At 47.3% G+C, this 18978-nt stretch overlaps 1 protein-coding gene across 7 annotated transcripts in view; it reads left to right on the top strand.

Annotated features, from left to right (window-relative positions):
- TRAPPC10 (trafficking protein particle complex subunit 10) overlaps positions 1-18978 on the top strand; it is an 84057-nt gene that overhangs the window by 6061 nt on the left and 59018 nt on the right. For 2 of the 7 annotated variants that reach the window (XM_026495326.4, XM_026495382.4), the window contains exons 1-2: positions 10766-10930; positions 15332-15413. In XM_026495326.4, coding sequence (XP_026351111.1) covers positions 10846-10930; positions 15332-15413 — 167 coding nt within the window. In that variant the 5' untranslated portion in view covers positions 10766-10845. Of the gene's footprint in view, positions 1-10765; positions 10931-15329; positions 15414-17474; positions 17609-18237; positions 18882-18978 lie in introns of those variants that run through there. The other 5 variants (XM_026495452.4, XM_044387242.3, XM_026495348.4 and 2 more) reach the window with 3 other exon arrangements.

Genomic DNA, 18978 nt, shown 5'->3' on the forward strand with positions numbered 1-18978 from the left:
CGGGCCCCGCAGGCAGGGCTCTTCTGACCCGTCCCTGCTTCCCCCTCCCTCCAGGAGCTGCTCCCCCACCACTTCCCCGGCCCTGCTTACTGTCCGGCATACTGTCAGCTGGATTCCGTCTTCTTGACTCAGTACCCCTGACATAAACACTTGTGTTTTCTGGCTTATTGTCTCTCCACCCTGACCCAGGCTGCCTGCAAGCTCCAGAGCGAGGGTCGGGATTCTGCGGGTCCCTGCTGGGCTTCTGGCACCTGCAGCGGTGCTGGGCACGCAGTAGGCGCTCAGTAAATACCTGTTGAATAAATGAAATAGATAAATGAGTGAGCGTCTCTCTAAGGGAAGCACTGTGCTGTCTTTGATGCTTCCGTAAGTTAGAGGCTTTTGACAGCATAGAGTTATTTTCTTTAAATATGTGTCTCATCCAGCTAAGACAGCTTTGTGGGAAATGCTTGGAGAGTCTGGACCCTGATCGCGCACTTGCTTTTAGGTGAACTGCTCTGTGCGTAGTCTCTTTGATACCGCAGCGTCCTCTGGGGGTTTTGAACCCCGGGACTACGTGTTAATCCAGTAAGAGAGAGCTAACTGGTATGCTAGGGATCGCATTCTTTGAACTGGTTTTTCTGAATTGAGTTCAGATGTGCTTTCTTTACTACAAGGCAGTAGAAGTTTATGCCCAAACCAAAGCGTTCTTGGGTGCCGGGTTTGGCTTCTGAGGTGGAGCAGGTGGGGTTGAAGGACCGCCAGCCTGGCGTTTGGATGAAGCCTTGAAGGAAGATGTGTGACCTGCAAAACCAACTTCAAACCTTGATTTGAAGGTTGATAAAGATGCATAAATAAAGGAAGAGTAGATTTTTAAAACAAAGAATGGAATCTGGACGTGGACTTGCTGGGTCAGAAGGTCAGAGCCGCTGGAATATTGAAGGCGGCTTCCCAGTCGCCCTGGGAGGAGCTGCGCCCTGGGTCCGCTCTCCGCAGCGCCGTGTGCGGCCCCGCCCGGCCCGGCCCTCCGAGTTGTTCCTCAGTCGCTCCGTGGAGCTTTCATCCGCCTACTGTGAACGTCGTCTACCATCCCCAGAGCTGTGCCGCCGCCGCCGGGGCCATCGGCCCGTCTCCATCCCCTGCCAGGTTCCCTCGGGCTCTTTGGTAGGCCATGCCTGCTCCCACCCCCAGGCGTGGGCAACCTCTCCTCTGCTGTCTCTCCATGTTGGTGTTTTCTAGACGTTTCTAGACGTGAGATCATGTGGCATGCAGTCTCGTGGCTGGCTTTTCTCACTCAGCGCTGTTTGGAGGCTCAGCATCCTCCTGTGGAGGTCGTGCCGTCCTCTGTCGTGTGTTCCTTCTTTCATCTCTGGATGGTCCACCGTCCGGATGGACCCAGCTTGTTTATGTCTTCAGTCCGTGGGTGTTTGGATTGTTTCCACTCTGGCTGTTTTGAGTAATGCTGATGGGAGCATTTGCACGCCTGTGTGCGGGCACGCGTTCCCGTTCACGCGAAGGTTCTTAGGGGCAGAGTTGCTGCATTGGATGATAAGCTTATGTCTGACTTTGTAAGAAATTGCCAGATTGTCTTCCCAAGTGTCTGTACTGCTTCACATCCCCACCAGCAGTGGATGAGGGTTCCGGTGGCTCCGTATTCCGTGGACACACACTTGTCTGTCTTTTTTATTGTAGCTATCCCAGCGGACATGAAGCGGTATCTGATTTTGGTTTTAATTTGCATTTTCCTCATGACTAGTGAGATTGAGCATTTTTGCCTATTCTTATCAGCCATTTGTATATCTTCTTTAGTGAAATGTTTATTCAGGTATTTTGCCCATTTTTAAATTAGAGTATTGAGTTATAAGAGTTTGTGATATTTGCTGATACATGTCCATTATCAGATCCATGGTTTGCAAATACTTTTTCCTAATCTTTGGCTGTCTTTTAATTTTCTTAGTGCTATCTTTTGAAGTACATTTTGAATTTTGATGAAGTCTAGTTATCAATTTTTTTTCTTGTGGATTGTGCTTTTGATATTATATCTAGAAGCTTTGTCTAGCCCAAGGTCCTTGTAGTTGTTTGGGGGTGCATTTACCTGATGATTAGTGAAGTTCTTTTTATATGTTTATTGATGATTGGACCTCTCGTGAATTATGTGTTCAGCTGTGTTTCTTCGACATTTAAGAGGTATAGCCAAAAACATGTCTAAAACATGAATTGGAATGGCATTAGGAAAAAATGTGCATTCTATTTTTGTATTTTATACCATATGCATTAGTTTCCTACGGCTGTTGTCACAAATTATCAGAAACTTGCTGGTTTAAAACAAGGGAAATATATTCTGTCACAGTTCTGGAGACCAGAAGTTGAAAGTCAAGGTGTTGGCAGGCTGTGTGCTCCCTCCTAGGCTCCGGGGGAGGGTCTTCCTGACTCTTCCAGCTCCCAGCAGTCCTTGCGGCTCCTTTGGCTCCAGTCTCTGCCTGTCTTTACACGGCTACTCTCTCCGCATTTGCCCTCCTGTCCCTTATCACCACACTTGTCACTGGATTTAGGGCCCACCCAGATGATCTGGGGTGATTTCATTTGAGATCCTGACCTTCATGACATCTACAAAGATGCTTTTGCCAGATAAGGCCCCGTCCACAGGTTCTGGGCGTCGGGCGTGGGTAAGTCATTTGGGGGCCGCGTCCCTTCCCTACACCACAGCGTCCGCGTGGGCGTCCTGGCATGTAGCAGCCAGCACTCGTGGCGCTTCTCTGGTTTTATATCGCTTCTGTCTTTAGAGGTTTGTTCTTGCTGAACTCTTGCCCAGGGGAATGAGTCCTCGGCGCCTGGGATTTGGGGCTCAGATGTTGACACAGGTGGGATGATCTCTTTGAAATAGTGGACAGGTTTTGTAATCTCTTCCCTTGATTATTTTCCCCTAGGGAAACAAATGCCTTTTTTTGGCTTCTTGCACTTCTGTTCCATAATGTTTTGTGCCTTCGTATTATTTTAGGCCCTTGTTTGCAAAACTAAAAAAAAAAGTGAGTAGAGAAATTATGAAGAAACTGACAACAGATTTAGACCTTGGTTTCACCGGGAACTGTTGCATGTTTGGAAAGTTTTCTTGTTTTTAACAGATCTGTTTAGCATTTGGAAGCAATTGCATATATTTTAGAGCTAAAATTTTAGGTAGAGCCTTGGCGCTAATAATAACCTGTTTGGGTAGTAATTTTTACTGCTCATAGCTCACCGTTTATGGGCACTTCTAGATCAGCTGGATCAGTTAGTAAGTTTTTAAGCATGGAGGTGAACAACAGGATGGTCCATCAGAGGTCATTTTGAAGATAAAGACCCAAGGGCCAGCTCCGCTGTGCTTGACCCCTCAGTATGTGATAGGGCAGCAAGGATCAGCATTGAGGTGCCTGACTCCTCCTCTGCCACGACTTTACCAAGCAGTTGGGGAGGCAGACACCATCTGCCCACATGGAAGGGAGGGGAACTTGTCCCTAAAATTACCCCCTGGAGAAAACCTTTGCCATAGAGTTAAGTAAAATAAAAATCTCGCTTTCTTTGGTTTAGCAGTCTAAGAACCGAATCAGTCAGCCACACTAGACATCTCCAGTATAATCTTACTGGTTCTAAAATTGCATTCATATCCTGAGAACATAATCTGACAGCCAGCACTGCCATTACCTCCGCTTTCGGGTGTCCTGTGCTCCGGGACCCTGGGTTGTTTGGTGTAGAATATGAAGGGGTCCGGTGAGGCGCCCCGCTCAGCAGGTGCACAGTGTGCACCTGGGCCGGCCGGGCACTGTTGTAGGGGTTTGGGTTCCATCCACCAGCAGAGGCCCCAGCCCTGGTAGAGCTTCCAGTCCAGTGAGAGGAGGGACGCAATAGGCAAAAATAGCGAATTATGTAATGAGTGATAAGTGCTGTGGAAGAAAGGATAAGGAAGTGGAAGAATTGTAGTGTTTCACACTTTTTGTGATTGAAGCTTGCAAATGTGTGCAAAAGTAGAGCAGTATAGTGAGATCCCACAGCAGCTGGGAGAATTGGCTGGTCTTGCTTCTCTCTACTCCGCTCCCTCCGATCCTGTGCTCTTCGGAAGCTGACCCCAGGCGTCACATCATGCACCCGCACGTGCGTGTGTTACGGGCTGAAGGTTTGTCTCCCCTCCCCGCAGTTCGTGGGCTGGAGCCCTGATGGCCAGTGTGACGGTATTTGGAGCGGGGTCTTTGGGCGGTGAGCCAGCTGGAAGAGGACGAAGGCCGGGCTCCGAGGATGGAGCCAGTGGCCTTAGGAGGAAGAGCCCGCTCCCTTCCTCCTCACGCACATCCAGGAAAGGCCCAAACAAGAAGACATCAGGCACCTGGAACTGAATGGGCAGCACCTTGCTCTCGGACTTCCGGGCTCCAGAACTGGGAGAAAACGAGTTGGTGTTGGTGAAGCCACTGGTCATGGTATTTTGTCCCGGCAGCCCGAGCAGAGACAGTGTGTGTCCCTCAAGGCAGTGTATCTCTGAAAGATCAGGACTTTTAAAAACATAACTGCAGAGCCTTTATCACATCTAAAAAATTTTCCCTAATATCAAATATTCAGTGTTTACATTTTCAATGTATCTTCAATGTCTATTTCTTTTAAGCTCTTTGAATTAATTAGTATCCAAATAAGGTTTCAAGATCGTGCTGTCAGTCTCTCTTCAAATCTCGGGTTTCCGTCCGTCTCCCTTTTGTTCCTGGCAGTTTACCGAGGGGCCCAGGTTCTGTCCTGTGGCCGTGTCGTGCTCACTGTCCCCACTTGGCCAGCTGTGTCCCGGGGTGTCCTCTGTCTTCGGGGTTCTGTGTCTCCTCGAAGGTGGTCCTTGGAGCCAGAGGCTGGGTCAGGTTTGGGTTGGATGTTTTTGGCAAGACTGTCTCCCAGCTGCTGGTGGTGTGCGGACTCTGCTGGTGTCTCTCCGAGGAGAGCGCCGTTCTCCTGTGGCTCATGCCCTGTGGGGTGCAGAACGGTGAGATTCTAATGTTACCGTTTCGTCTTCGTTTGTTAGTGGAAATGTGTCTGTAAAAAGTGTGTGTGGGTAGGCGCCTGGGTGCCTCAGTTGGTTTACGTCTGCCCAGGATCCTGGGATCAAGCCCCGCATGGGGCTCCCTGCTCCCTGGGGAGTCTGCTTCTCCCACTCCCTCTGCTGCTCCCCCTGCTCGTGCTCTCTCTTTCTCTCATTCTCTCAAACAAAAAGCTTTTTTTTAAAAAACGTGTGTATGTGTGTTCCTTGCTTATCTAGTGTGGTTTGAGTAGGAAAGGCGGACTAGATGCCTCGCTCACTTCCGCTGTATAGCTCTTCTCAGAGCTGGTTCACTCCGAGGGAGTAACCCTCCAGGGGTGATCAGTTACCCTTTTTTTTTTTTTTACGCATCATTATGAATTTGAGGATTTATTTTTTTTATTTTTTTATTTTTTTTTAAAGATTTTGTTTATTTATTCGACAGAGATAGAGACAGCCAGCGAGAGAGGGAACACAAGCAGGGGGAGTGGGAGAGGAAGAAGCAGGCTCCCAGCGGAGGAGCCTGATGTGGGGCTCGATCCCATAACGCCGGGATCACGCCCTGAGCCGAAGGCAGACGCTTAACCGCTGTGCCCCCCAGGCGCCCCTGAATTTGAGGATTTAAACCTACCTGCTTTGTTTCAGTCCGTGGCTGGTGCTGCCCTTACTGACGTGCGGTCAGTTGGCCTCTGAGTTCTGGAATCTTTGTTAGTTTCTTTGCTCTCTGCTGTGTTAACATGTTGCAGACTCATTTCCAGCCTTGGCCCTGGAGTCAGCCATTTCTCCAAGGAGCTCTGCTTCTTTTCAGTGGAAAAGGTTTTTTAAGGTCTACGTGCTTGGGCTGCTGGCTGCTGCTGGGTCTTCTTTCCACAGGGCAGAGGTAGGAATTCAGAGGTCAGGTACACCGTAAATTCACAGTGGTCTTTGTGATTCAATTTCAGGACCTGGGCGTTTTAATAAACTGCTGAATCTTCTGTATTTTCTTTCTTCCCGTTCTGTGGATACTTGGGCACAACAGCGGTAGGACGTTCTCAAGCTGGAGCTGCACCAGAGCCCCTTAGTGAGCTTGTTGGAACCTGATGCCAGCCTCTACCCCCGCTTCTGAATCCTCGGGCCAGGCTGGGCCAGGGAATAAACATTTCTCACAAACCCCTAGCGGATGCTGCAGGTCCAAGGAGCCCTTATCCCACCGCATTTAGTCTCTGTCACTCCGCCGTCAACAGTGACTCGTGAGCACAGATTTAAAATGCTGTTAGTGGTTCTCTGTGGCATTTGGACATCTCCCACCAGGAGCACCCAGTCCGAAGGCCAGCCTTGCTCTTTCTCTGTGGCTATGCTGCCAGCCGCACATGCATTGAACTCCATTTGTTTTATTTTTTTTCTGATATTTTTAGGGAAAGCTTTTTTAAAATTTAACTTTGTTTTGTAATTAAATAAAATATTACATGCTTTCAAAACTAAATCTTCCAAGCAAGGTATGTAGCGTAGATTTCTGTCCTCTCCACCCTGACCCTTCCCTCACCTAAGTATTCTCCTTACATAAAAAAAAAAAAAAAATCCATACACATTTGTACTTCCCTTTCTTAGATAGGAGATTACAGACCAAGACACCCCCCCCCCCCCCGCTTTTTCTCTCAATATTTCCCGGAGATCTCTCCTGTTGCCTTTTACAGTCCGGTGGCACTCTGTTATGTGGATTGTGGATGTTCTGTGGTTTATTCTGTTCCAGTCCTGTCCTTGGAATTTGAATGGTTTTGTCTTTTGCTCTTTGAGATAGTCCTGAATCAGATAGTCTTTTGGTGTGTCTGTTGGGATGGATTCCTTCAGAGATTGCTGAGGCTGTGGTAAACCCGTAATTTTGCTAGGTATTACTAAATTCCCCTCCGTAATGGTAAGCCTTTCGGAAGCTGCAGCTAGACCTCACGGAGAAGGTGGTCTTTGGCAACTCTTGGGGCAAAGAGCGGTTTTAGAAACCGGTCTCTCCAGAGCCCCAGGGCAGGGGAGGGGCTGGAGCAGGCAAGATCTCTTGAACTTGTAAATGCTGTGATTGAAACTGCTACAATCATCCTGTATTTTCTTTTTTTGCAAATCTGTGAACTGTTAAGGGCTAATTCTTCAGTGCTCTTACAATTCGATGCGCTCGTCTAGTCCTTCGTTTTCTGTTTCAGCCCCTCTGTGGAGGTTGTATTTGGTCCCTGAGCTCCAGAGAACGGGACTGGTGGCCTCTAGAAGCGTTCACTTAAACCTTTGGTACTCTTGGTGCGCGCTTAGTTGTCTTACACGTTGAAAAAGAAGACAACTTTGGGACTACATATCTTGTGATTGGTCTCTGTGTATTGGCTTTGATTCCTTTTCTGCAAACTCCCACGGTATACAATTCGATTATCGCTAACATATACTGTACTTTTTCCCCTTTGGTCACACCCCGGGGGTAGTAATTGTTACAGAGACTGGCTATTGGGAGAGAGAGAAGCAGTGTGGGAGGGTGGCCATGTGCACGTGGTGCCACCCTAAGGGTCAGGGGCAAAGCTGGAAGCCGGATGGAGCAGGCATAACTTTACTGCCAGCAATGAGATGGCAGGACATACTGCCATGGGATTGAAAACGGCCGTTTTGGCAGAACAGCTGACAATCAGATAAAGGCAATCCCCATCATCCCTGTCATGTTGACTGTAGGAATTACTTTTCTTTCAGCTTGGCCTCTACAGTACAGAGCTATGGGAGGGCTCACTTGTTTCTTCTCAAATACGTGCCTTGTGATGAAAGGATGTGTGTATACACAGAAACGGGGATCCGTTGCCCAGTCATTTTAGGGCACAGACTGAGCCTTGGCTTCTACTTCTAGAATCTGGATAACATCTGGATCTTGTTTGTTTTTTCTCATGAACCTCACTCCCTACCTCCAAGCCCCAAATGGGAAAGCCTTTTATGTGCAGATACTGTGGGAGGACCACTGGGAGGGTTTCCATATTCCATGATGATGCATTTGGTATTAGTTTTCCCCGTGAAAGAGCTACCAGTTGGAAGTGTTAATTAATTTTCATTACTGCGCTGGTGTTAACACAAGAAGTACGGCAAGTAGCCTTACCCGTGACCGAGCGGCTGACGGACCCCCAGCTTGTGACCTTGGGAGTTTTCATCGTTCATTTGAGAGTCTGTTGTGCCAAAAGCTGTCGAGCAGTTCCTTCACGTGTGGTCTGTGGGCAAGTCCATGCATCGTTAGGGGCTAGGGTCAATGACAGTGCTCTCTTTAGCCCTGTTTTCTTTTCTTTTTTTTATAATAATTTTTTATTATATTATGTTAGTCACCATACAGTACATCCCCGGTTTCCGATGTAAAGCTCGATGATTCATTAGTTGCGTATAACACCCAGTGCACCATGCAATACGTGCCCTCCTTACTACCCATCACCAGCCTATCCCATTCCCCCACCCCCTCCCCTCTGAAGCCCTCAGTTTGTTTCTCAGAGTCCATAGTCTCTCATGCTTCATTCCCCCTTCTGATTACCCCCCTTTCTTCTTCCCTTTCTTCCCCTACCGATCTTCCTAGTTCTTATGTTCCATAGATGAGTGAAACCATATGATAATTGTCTTTCTCTGCTTGACTTATTTCGCTTAGCATTTTACTCAGCCATCAAAAAAAATGATTTCACGACACTTGCAGCAACATGGACGGGCTGGAGGAGGTACTGCTAACCCTTGGTGCTGCCTCCTGGTGGACTGTAGCTTTCCTGTGTTAACGGCGTACTTAAAAAATGGCTCTTTTTCTGAAAATTTTTTTATAAAGCAAAGGCTAGGTAAAGTATATATTTCCTCTGACTTATTTGTTCAAAGGTAGAATCATAGGATCCCTTGCTTGGAAGGGCCTTGAAATTGGTCATCCTGTCCTAGTCCAGCCATTCCGTGGCTGCGTAGCTTCTAGAGTCCCTGTGAGGAGGTCCTCAGCGGGGAGACACTCAGTGCCCCAAAGGCAGTTCTCTCACCTGGCATTTGTTTACGTTGAGCTGTAATCTGTCCTGTCTTTGCCACCCCTTGGTGTGTGTGTGTGTGTGGGGGGGGTGGCTGTGGAGTCCTGCAGGGTAAACCTAATGCCTTTAAATTAAGACGTTGCCCATGAGATAGTTGAAGACACCCATTTCGTTAACAGGGTAAAATAATCTGGATTTCTTCAGCAGCTTAGGATAAAGTGAGAGGTGTATTTTATTGGAAAAGTTACTATTTCCCTTTACTAAGATTATACTAAAGAATTTGAAGAAAGATTATACTATATGAGGGTATCAACAAATATTTATAAACTTGATATAAGATCTTTTACCCAACATAAATCTCCAAATGAAAATACCGATCTTGCAAATGTATGTATTATGAAGAAAGCTACCCATCACTTGCAAATTGGCTCAACCTTTTGTTTTTCTCTTCCACTTTATCATGGTTACAGTGTTCTGATCCTTTTATATTTTTGTGTTAAGATTTGATAGCTTTGCATGTTTAAGGGCTGGTAAGTGGTAAGCAGATGACTGAAGTGTTCGCTATTGATGAAAGGTCTTCTGGAGCCTGTACCTTCAGCCAAGCAGCATTGACAGAGCCTCTGTTCAGCTTAATTAGCAAACAGTAAAATTAAGGAATCGAGAAGCAACCCAGGACAACAGAGAAGAATATTGAGTCCAGAGCCAAGCTGCCTGGAGGTGAATCATTTCCAGCTTTGAGGCTCATTAGCTGCTTGTCCTCGAGCAGGTTTCCATGCTTGACCTCCAGCCTCGGTTTCCAGTCTGTGGAGTGGCGCGCTCTCATCAGGCTGGCTTGCGAGTTCGGAGTGAGTGTGTGCCAACCGCTGAGGGCGTTCACCGTGCCGTCTGTGTATTGGCAGGAAACAGATGGCCCCCTGACTCCTGTTAGCTAGCTCTCACCTGGTGCCAGGCCCTGTGTAGCTCAGCAGGCCCTCCGGTAGCATCAGAAGAAAGGTGTTACGTAGAATTTTTTTTTTTTTCAAATTAAACGCTTTAATTTTTGTTGTGGGTGGTGTAAGAAATTACATAGATTTAGTGCCTTAAAATAAACAAATGTATTAGAGTTCTGGAGGTCAGAAGTCTGAAATGGGCTTCATTGGGCTAAAATCAAGGGGGTTGGCAGGGCTGATTCCTTCTGGAAGAGAATCCATCCCCTTGCCCTGTTCCAGCTTCTAGAGGCTGCCCACATTTCTGGCTCGTGGCCCTTCCTCCATCTTTAGAGCCAACAGTGACCAGTTCAGTCCTTCTCATGATTCCAACTCTTTGGTTCTGGCTCTTCTGCTTCCCTCCTCCCCACTGAATATCCTCCCTTCTGGGGTACATTGGCCCACCTGGATAATCCGGGATAATCTCTTTACTTAAGATCACCTGATTAGCAACCTTATCTATCCTCAACCTTATTCCTCCCTTGTCTCGTAATGTAGCGTATTCACACGTTCTGGAAAGCAGGACAAGGACAGACTTCCAAATGCCCTTAACACGTGTCTGGAAAAAAAAAAATCATGGGGAGTAATGATTCTACAAGCATGAAAATCCTGTGTCCTTCCCAACTGAGAGTAACTTTTTAATTTAGCCTTGTGTTTCCCCCGAGGCATAATTTATAGCTGTCGAGCACTCACACTACATTTGGTAACTCATGCTACTTTTTCTGTAGACCGTTTAGTGCCAAATTCAATCTTAATGTCGTAATTGAGTTCTAAAATCTTCTAAAAATTGTTGCATAAACATTATAGGAACTTAGCAACAACGAATTTATAGCTTTTAGAATGTAGGTATAAACATTTTTCTTACATGTTAGAATATGTACCTTTAGTTTAGGTATCCTGTATTCCTGAAATGCAGAAGGTGAACACCCCTGTCATCTCGTCCCGCAAACAGAACCCCGCCGGACGGTTTGGTTTGGACGTAGACTTCCAACAAGGTAAAGCGTGTTTGGTTGCCTTGTTGGAGGCATCTTCCTGCAAAGCAGGACATCCTCAAGTCCTTTAGTCGGTCAGCTTAGTGTTGATTCTGTTCTGTTGCCATCTAGTGTTAAGAACTAAAAATCTGAAAGATGTTTTGACACTAAATAACTTTGTGACTTTGTAATTTATGGACCCTAAAATAAAGGGTTCGTGCATAAGTGATCGTAAGTGAAAGATTCCACTGTTCTTCAGGTTGCCGGAGACTAATATAAATGGTATAGGACCACGACCGGCTTGGGGGTGGGGGTAGACTGGGCCTGCTGTTAATAAGCTTTGGCTAGACTCTCATCTCAGTGACAGTATCTTGGGTCAGAAAAGACTGTCTAGCGTGCAGGTTTCTATTTTTGCTATGACCAACTTCTTTGAAGATTAGAGTTATTTCAAAAATAGCTGTTTTCTTACAGTCTTATTGTTGGTGATCTCAAATCTAAGTGATACATCTATATCTGTAGTTATTTATATATTGTCAGCTGGACACGTGTTAGTGTCTTTTTAATGTTGCTCCAGGTTACTAATTACTTTCTGTATAATTGAGTTCCCAATTCCTTCTGTTCTGAAGATATAAGAAAAATTTTGAATTTGTTGAAATACAACCCATTTATACTTAAATCATTGAAATCATATTTTTTGAATTCTTTTTCCCTCCGTGCTTAATTAGCAGTCATCTTCTTTTAGCATAAAAGTTTTAAATTACACGATTAATATATATAAATATATGCTGGTAAAAGTCTCAGAATGCAGTAATAATTCAGGAAGTAACAAAGGTCTGGTCAGTCATCTGACTGCATCTGACAGAAAACCAGTTACTGCTGGCAGAAATAAGAAGAAAAGAGGTTCGTATAATCAGACACCTGGGACTCCGCCTGCCTTCGTTGGGGGCTGTCTGAGCTGGGCTTTTCTCAGCCTGGGGCAGGTGCCTGATGGGTCTGGGCAGCACCCTGAGTGCCTGCATCCCTCTCCTTCCAGCAGGGCGATTGTTCTGAAGTTTCCCTTCATGTTTGAGTGGCTCCTGTGCCTGTTCCCCTTCCCCCGCACCCCTCCTGCTGGGGTGCTGCTGTGCTGGGATACTGGCCCAGGGCGGAGGGTGACTGCAGTGGTCTGCACACCCTGGAGCGCCCCCAGCCCTCCTATCTCCACGTGTCCCCTGCAGTGACGAAAACGGGGGCATATTACACACGCAGGGAGGGAGAGGTTTATGTTAGTGGGGTTGTGCTTTGAATTACCCTTATTAATTATTTTGAGGAGTCTCCCCTCTCCTCACACACAAAAAGGGATCTTAGTTGTTGCAGTGAATACTTTGACTTCAGTGTTTTAATAGGCCTCTTGAGGTGGAAAAATAAACAGAGCAATCTTTTTTTTTTTTTTTAAAGATTTTATTTATTTATTTGACAGAGATAGAGACAGCCAGCGAGAGAGGGAACACGAGCAGGGGGAGTGGGAGAGGAAGAAGCAGGCTCACAGCAGAAGAGTCTGATGTGGGGCTCGATCCCAGAACTCTGGGATCACGCCCTGAGCCGAAGGCAGACGCTCAACCGCTGTGCCCCCCAGGCGCCCCTCATTTTTGCTTTTAGTAGCTACTTTCTAACAAACATCAGCCGGCAAGTTGCTCTGTCTTCTGTTCAGACCTCAAAGCTCTAAGGACTTCTCTACGTCGAGACTGGGCTGTTGGGGCTCTGCTAGGTATGTGTGGTTAATTCCGTCACCTATCACAGAAGCGGAGATGTAATCCCTTCAGAGGGTTGTGCCTACACTCTCCTTTCTCCCTCCGTGCTCCGGCTCTCTAGGCCCGAGTTCAGGGGCATCTCAGGTTTGCGTGATTCGTGATAGAAAGATTGAAGGCTATTAGGATAATAATGGATGTGCATTCTGGAAAATCAGGGTCACTTTTCATCGTTCTCAGTCAGTCAGTCAGTGTAGAGTTCAGTGGGTTAGAAAAATTTGACCTTCAAATGTAGATCAGGGGGCGCAGTGTTAGTCTGCTGGGGGCTGAACCTGGCAGCCGAGGAGCATAGCCTGCGAGGCTGAAGCAAGTAAATGAGAAGCTCGAGGTTCTGAAGGCTGGAAGTCCAAGATCGAGGTGTCCATAGGGTCGGCAGCTGAGGCTTTCCCTCCTTGACGTGTAGACGGCTGTCTTCTCTCTGTGTCCTCCTGTGAGCTTTTCACACCCCTAGTGTCTCTCTGTGTGTCCACATTTTCTCTTCTTAAAAGGGCACTAGTCAGATTGGATCAGGGCCTGAAGACCGTAAAGAGCTCGTTTAACTTTATCATCTCTTTAAAGACCTGATTTCCAAATACAGTCACATTCAGAGGTACTGGGGGTTAGGATTTCAACATGAATTTTGTGGGGGGACACACTTCAGTTTATAAGACACTGAGGTCCGACAGTCACATTTAAGTCCGCAGTTACTGTGCTAGTTGACCTATAATCTTTTAAGATTAAATTTAGGACACAAAGATTTATTCCATGAGAGTGTAAGAAAAAATTACTTTACGGTCTCCATTTGGATGAGTTTTATTGTTCTAACAAGGATTTTCCGAGGGAGATAGCATGGGCGATGTAGGAGGCACATTACGGTCAGGCTCCCTGTACCCGTGTACTCACGTGAGACTCTGTTAGCAGGACGAGGGCACGTGAACACTGAAGCCGGAGAGAGCTTCCGCGCGCTTGCCCTGATTGCTGCGCAGCAGAAGACTCGTACATTCTGTACATTAACCTCGGGACCTTTTAAGAAGGCAATAGGAGGGGCGCCTGGGTAGCACAGTCGTTAAGGCGTCTGCCTTCGGCTCAGGGCGTGATCCCGGCGTTCCGGGATCGAGCCCCACATCAGGCTCTTCTGCTGGGAGCCTGCTTCTTCCTCTCCCACTCCCCCTGCTCGTGTTCCCTCTCTCGCTGGCTGTCTCTATCTCTGTCGAATAAATAAATTAAAAAATCTTAAAAGAAAAAAAGAAGGCAATAGGAATGGCAATCCAACGTAAGCAACCTGATTACTTTCTTACTTAATGATTTCTAAGATGACTACCAAATAAATGAACACAGTGAGAAATGGTAAGTTAAAACAAAAATTGTTTTTATTTTAACAAAAAATGTAGTAAGAGTAACCTAGACTACTTTATGTCAGGCCCGGGGTTCAAGGTTATTTATTTGTGTTGACTCATTTGACCTTCTCCACAGCCCAAGGTGTTCTTATTTCTCACTTCACAGGCGGCCCTCTGAGGCCCAGGGCGGGTGGCGGGGTCTCCAGGCTCCGGGCGCACTCAGCTAGGAGATGGGGTGACGCTGAGAAGGCCCTGTTACGTCACCCCGCCCGCGCCTCTGATGCTGCTCCGCTGGGCTGTCTGGAAGTATCACTTGACTTGATATCGTTAAGTGGTTTTGGGGAGGTTTTTTTTTTTTATGTTCATGGTAGCCAAATAAGCAAATGTGTTAATGGCCCACATCAATTCCAATGATATCTTTATGATCAATACACAAGCAATTTGGATAATGGTTTTGCTTAAAGTTTGAGGATCCTCCAGTGTGAGAGTTTGAGTCATCTATATTAAAAGTTCTTTTTTAGCTTAAGTGTAACGTGTTATCCTATCATTTTATGAGAGCTAATGGACTCTCCAGTTCTGCTAACACTAAGATAGAAGAGCTGAGTTAAACCCTGAGCCCGCAGCATGAAGCCAGACGCACCTGGATTCGTAACTAGGATCCGCCGTGAGCTCGTTTTGTGTTCCAAATACCTTGGCCTCTCAGATCTCGCCTTCCTGATCTGTGAAACTGGGTGGCGCTTGCCTGTCTTAGCAGTACCGTGAGGACTGACCCAGAGAAGGCACGCCAGGGGTCCCGTGTGTCATGTGCGCACTCAGGGTGTCCTGTGTATGTTTTCGCTCCTGCTAGCATCTGGATACATATTGAGTTTATTTTGGTGAAGAAGTTCTTGTTCACTTCTTGGGGTTTCCTTTTCTGCATGACGTTTGTGGCTGTTCGCATGACGCAGGAGAAGGCAGTGGCTGTAGGTCATACACTCAGGAGACAGCTGGTGGAGTTGAGCCAGCTCCCTCTCTCTGTAGCTTTGTGGCCTTGGGCAAGGTACTCAGCGTTTCCTGTCCTCATTACCCCGATCCTCATTCTCCTTGGGGAAAATTGTTTGGACCACGTGAAGGTGTTGTAAGGTTGAAGTTATATTATGGATCTCAAGTGCTGGGTTTTCTTGAGATTAGTTATTTAAAGGTAAAAAGCAACCTTGTTTTGTGATGTCATTTTACTAAATATAAAATTGTCTAAAATTACCAATTCCATAAATTCTAGAGCCCATTTTGCCTGTATTCACCTAAAAATGTCATAACTGGATTTCTCTTTATTCCTGTTTTAGGTGCTGGAGATCAGAATTTATTTACGTCCATTTATCCAACGCTTTCCCAGCAGCTTCCAAGAGAACCGATGGAATGGAGAAGGTGTGGCATATTTGTTCTTTGCCTTTATCTCCCTCTTTGTTTTGTAGACATTTCTGTGAGCAAGTGAGGTAGTAAAAGTTAAAGCCTAAGTTGTAAAGTGTCTTGTAAAGAGACTGAACGTATCACATAATCTGTGGGCCTCACTTTTTAAGGAATATGTTGATTTTCTTACCGAGCTATAGGGTGGTAGAAACAAGACAGTTCTTTTGAGTTAAAGGCCTCTTTTATAGAAATGACTTCTGATTCCTCGTGTACATCGGTGTTTTTTTTTAATTTTTAATTTAAATTCAGTTTAGTTAACATACAGTGCGTTATTAGTTTCAGATGTAGAGGTCAGTGATTCATCAGTTGCATGTCAGACCCTGTGTTCATCACATCACGTGCCCTCCTTAATGCCTGTCCCCCGGTTACCGCATTCCCCCGCCAGCAGCCCTCAGTTTGTTTCCTAGAGTTACGTGTCTGCATCAGAGTGTCTTAAAAGCACAGGTATTTTGGAAAGCAGACATGTACTCAGACTCCACGTTAGAGCCGAAACACATGGCCTTTACCTACGGTCTCAGCAAGACCTTTCTCCACCCTGAGCTCCTATACTCCTTTCTTAAGGATGAGGAAGTGTACAGAAAGATGTTATTTAAAAATTAAGGGGGAAACCAGACCAGCCATCCCATTTGTCCTTTACTATGGGATTGTTCATTTCACGACTTGCTCGGAGAAGTAGTCCGCATTTGATTTATCTTACTGAAAAACATTTTCTGCTAAGATGAGCTATCATTTCTAGAAAATGTTTGGAGTTTGACTTGTTAGTACAGGGAATCCGACTTTAATTGAGGCACAGATTTCTGGTTGTCATTCTTGCTCATGTAGTTCCAGTTCTTTCTGCATTATTTCCTGTGGCCAGCAGTATGCTCCCTACCACCATGAAGAACTGATCTGGCTTTCAGGGTGTGACTACCAGAGATGGGGTCTAGTCTCATTTTTTGTCTGATACCGTGTTAGAAGGAGTGCGTTTAATTACTAAACTGAATATAAAGAGCAGATAGAAAGTGGGAGACTTGTTCAGCCTCTAAGGAGGCCCTGAGCTGTCAGCGAGAGAAGATAACTCAGTGGAGGAATTCATGTCTGAAGAGATGGAGGTGTCCGGAGAGGATTTCTAATACACAGTATTTAAACATCCAGGAAGACGAAAGCAAAGAGATGTATCCGTGAAACAAGACGAGGGGTTATGAGGACACAAGGAGAGGTCTCGTGTGTTCCTCTCTTCGCCTTCCTGAGCCTGCCTGAACTGGAGGAAGGGCCGAAGAGGGGTGAGGGCACAGGGACAGAGTGGGCTGTGGGTGACGCATTGAAGACCGGACACCTTCCCTGGAGAAGGACAGGAGATGGAGGCTTCGGGTGAGGAGGCTGAGCCTGTGTCTCCTGTAGCCTCAGAGGTGGCCCCTGGAGACACAGGTGCCGGGACCCAGGACCGCAGCACATGAGGCCGGAGCGCCGGGAGGGGGCAGGGGCCAGGGCCGCCTCCGCGGGAGCCTGCGGCTCTTGCAGCAGACAGACGAGCTCCAGTCCCGTGGATTCGAGGCACCGCAGAAGCGGGGAGAAGGGCCGTTCTGACAGCAACAACACTGGATCTGAACAGGTGGGGCAGGTGGCAGAGCTCTGTGCCACCCCCGTGCTCCCCAGGCAGGAGGGCAGAGAATTCATCGCGGGACACACTGCACGGCCCCAGGAAAAGACCTGCTGTATCCCCACGGTGCCTTCCTGATTGGAGCAGGAGGCCGCCAGCCGGGAGGAAGGGCCTTGACTGAGCGGCTGGCACTCGGGGTTTGCAGTTTTGTCGGAGAGCTGGGGAAGAACGGGAAATGGTGACTCTGTGAGCTGAAAGAACGACGAAGGCAGGAAGACGAAAAGCACATCATGAAGCTGCATAGCCAGAGTGTGCTGCTGCATTTAATAAGAAGGGGGCATGGAGTCGGGACGACAGGCAGTTGGGAGAAGGCAGTTGGGAGGGCAGGGGCCAGGCGGGAGGATGGGTGGGCAGAGCTGAGCCTGCCTCTTCCATCACAGACATTTGGACATCGTGTCTAAAATGAAAGTGTTTGGGGAGATCCAGTGGGCTGAATGGTGACCCTCAGAAGATATGTCCCTGCAAACTGTGAGTGTGAGTTTATTTGGAACAAGGATCTTGCAGTGTAATTGAGGTAAGGATCCCATGGGATCATCCTGGAGTAGTGTGGGCCCTAAATCCAATGACAGGTGTCCTGGGAAGACACAGACACTCGCAGAGGGGCAGTCCACATGGAGATGGCCGCAGAGATTGGGGTGAGGGTCTATAAGCCGAGACTGCCTGGGTTTCCAGAAGGTAGGAGAGACGAGGAATGAGTTCTCCCAGAGTGTCCAGAGGAAGCCAGCGCTGCCAACTCCTTGATTTCAAATTTCTGGTCTCCTGAGCTGTGAGAGAATTACTGTCGTTTTAAGCCTCTGGGTTTGTGGGAACTTGTCAGAGTAGCTCTAGGAAAACTAGTACAGGAGCGGGGGGGGGGGGGGGGGGGGAGGGAGGCCGGGGCAGGCAGCTGCGTGTGTGTGAGTGTGAGGGAAAGCAAGCCCCTTTGATACTATTTAATATGTTAAAGCAGGTACGTGTGGCTATGATCACAGTTTACAATTAATCGAGTAGATCTGGGAACTCAGATTGAAGCCGAGATTTTCCTAGATGTACGGTGGGGAGCACATCGGTGAGTGGGGAGATAGAGCTGTGAAGCCCTACCGTGTAACACGGGGGATGGGGGCCAAGAGCTGCAGATGGGGGCATGGGGACACGCCGAGATGTGGGAGACAGCCAGAAGTTTCAGAGCAGAGGACAGAGAACGGGGGACAGTATCTGAAGAAGGTCAGGATTTTCCCAGTGGCGAATCAGGGGCTTGCTGGAGCCCACGAAAAGTCCCATGGAATGAAACCAAAACAAAGCAAACCAAAAGCCACGCCAGGAAAACAGACAAAAGGAAGCCAGACCTGCAGTCGCTACAACATTGAAAATGCAGCGTAAGAGCCAGCACTTGTCAAAGTACTGATGGAAAACTCCTTTCAACCTAGACGTCTGTGCTCCTCAAACTCACATGCAGAAGGGAAGACTGAGTCAGCCCCCCCCCCCTCTGCCCTTGGGCCTGTACAGGGCTTCGCCGAGGCGGGACTGACAGGGTTTGTCCCTCAAAGGCCTGGGGGCCATCTGGGGCCAGGGTGTGTCACTTCTGGTGCACAGAGCTTCATGTGCGTACTCCGGAGGGCCCCTCACATGGTGTGTTCATTGCTGCCATGACCTGGAGATAGCTGAGAAATAAAGTAGGGTTGCAAACCTCACCACCCCGAAATAATGAAAGCACACATCTCAACAGGAAGGAAAATGAACCCAGAATTCATAGATGAAGGAAGCAGCTGCCAGCAAACAAGTCATAAAAATATTTTCCTAAACTTAAGGTATCAGTCCTTTTAAAAATTAAGAAATCTGAAATTTTAGATGTGGGGAGGAAGGCAGAGAGAAGAAAGTGTACTTGTCTCGTTCAAGGAGAGGGTA

The sequence above is a fragment of the Ursus arctos genome, unplaced genomic scaffold (genome assembly GCF_023065955.2).
Source record: "Ursus arctos isolate Adak ecotype North America unplaced genomic scaffold, UrsArc2.0 scaffold_4, whole genome shotgun sequence".
NCBI lineage: Eukaryota > Metazoa > Chordata > Mammalia > Carnivora > Ursidae > Ursus > Ursus arctos.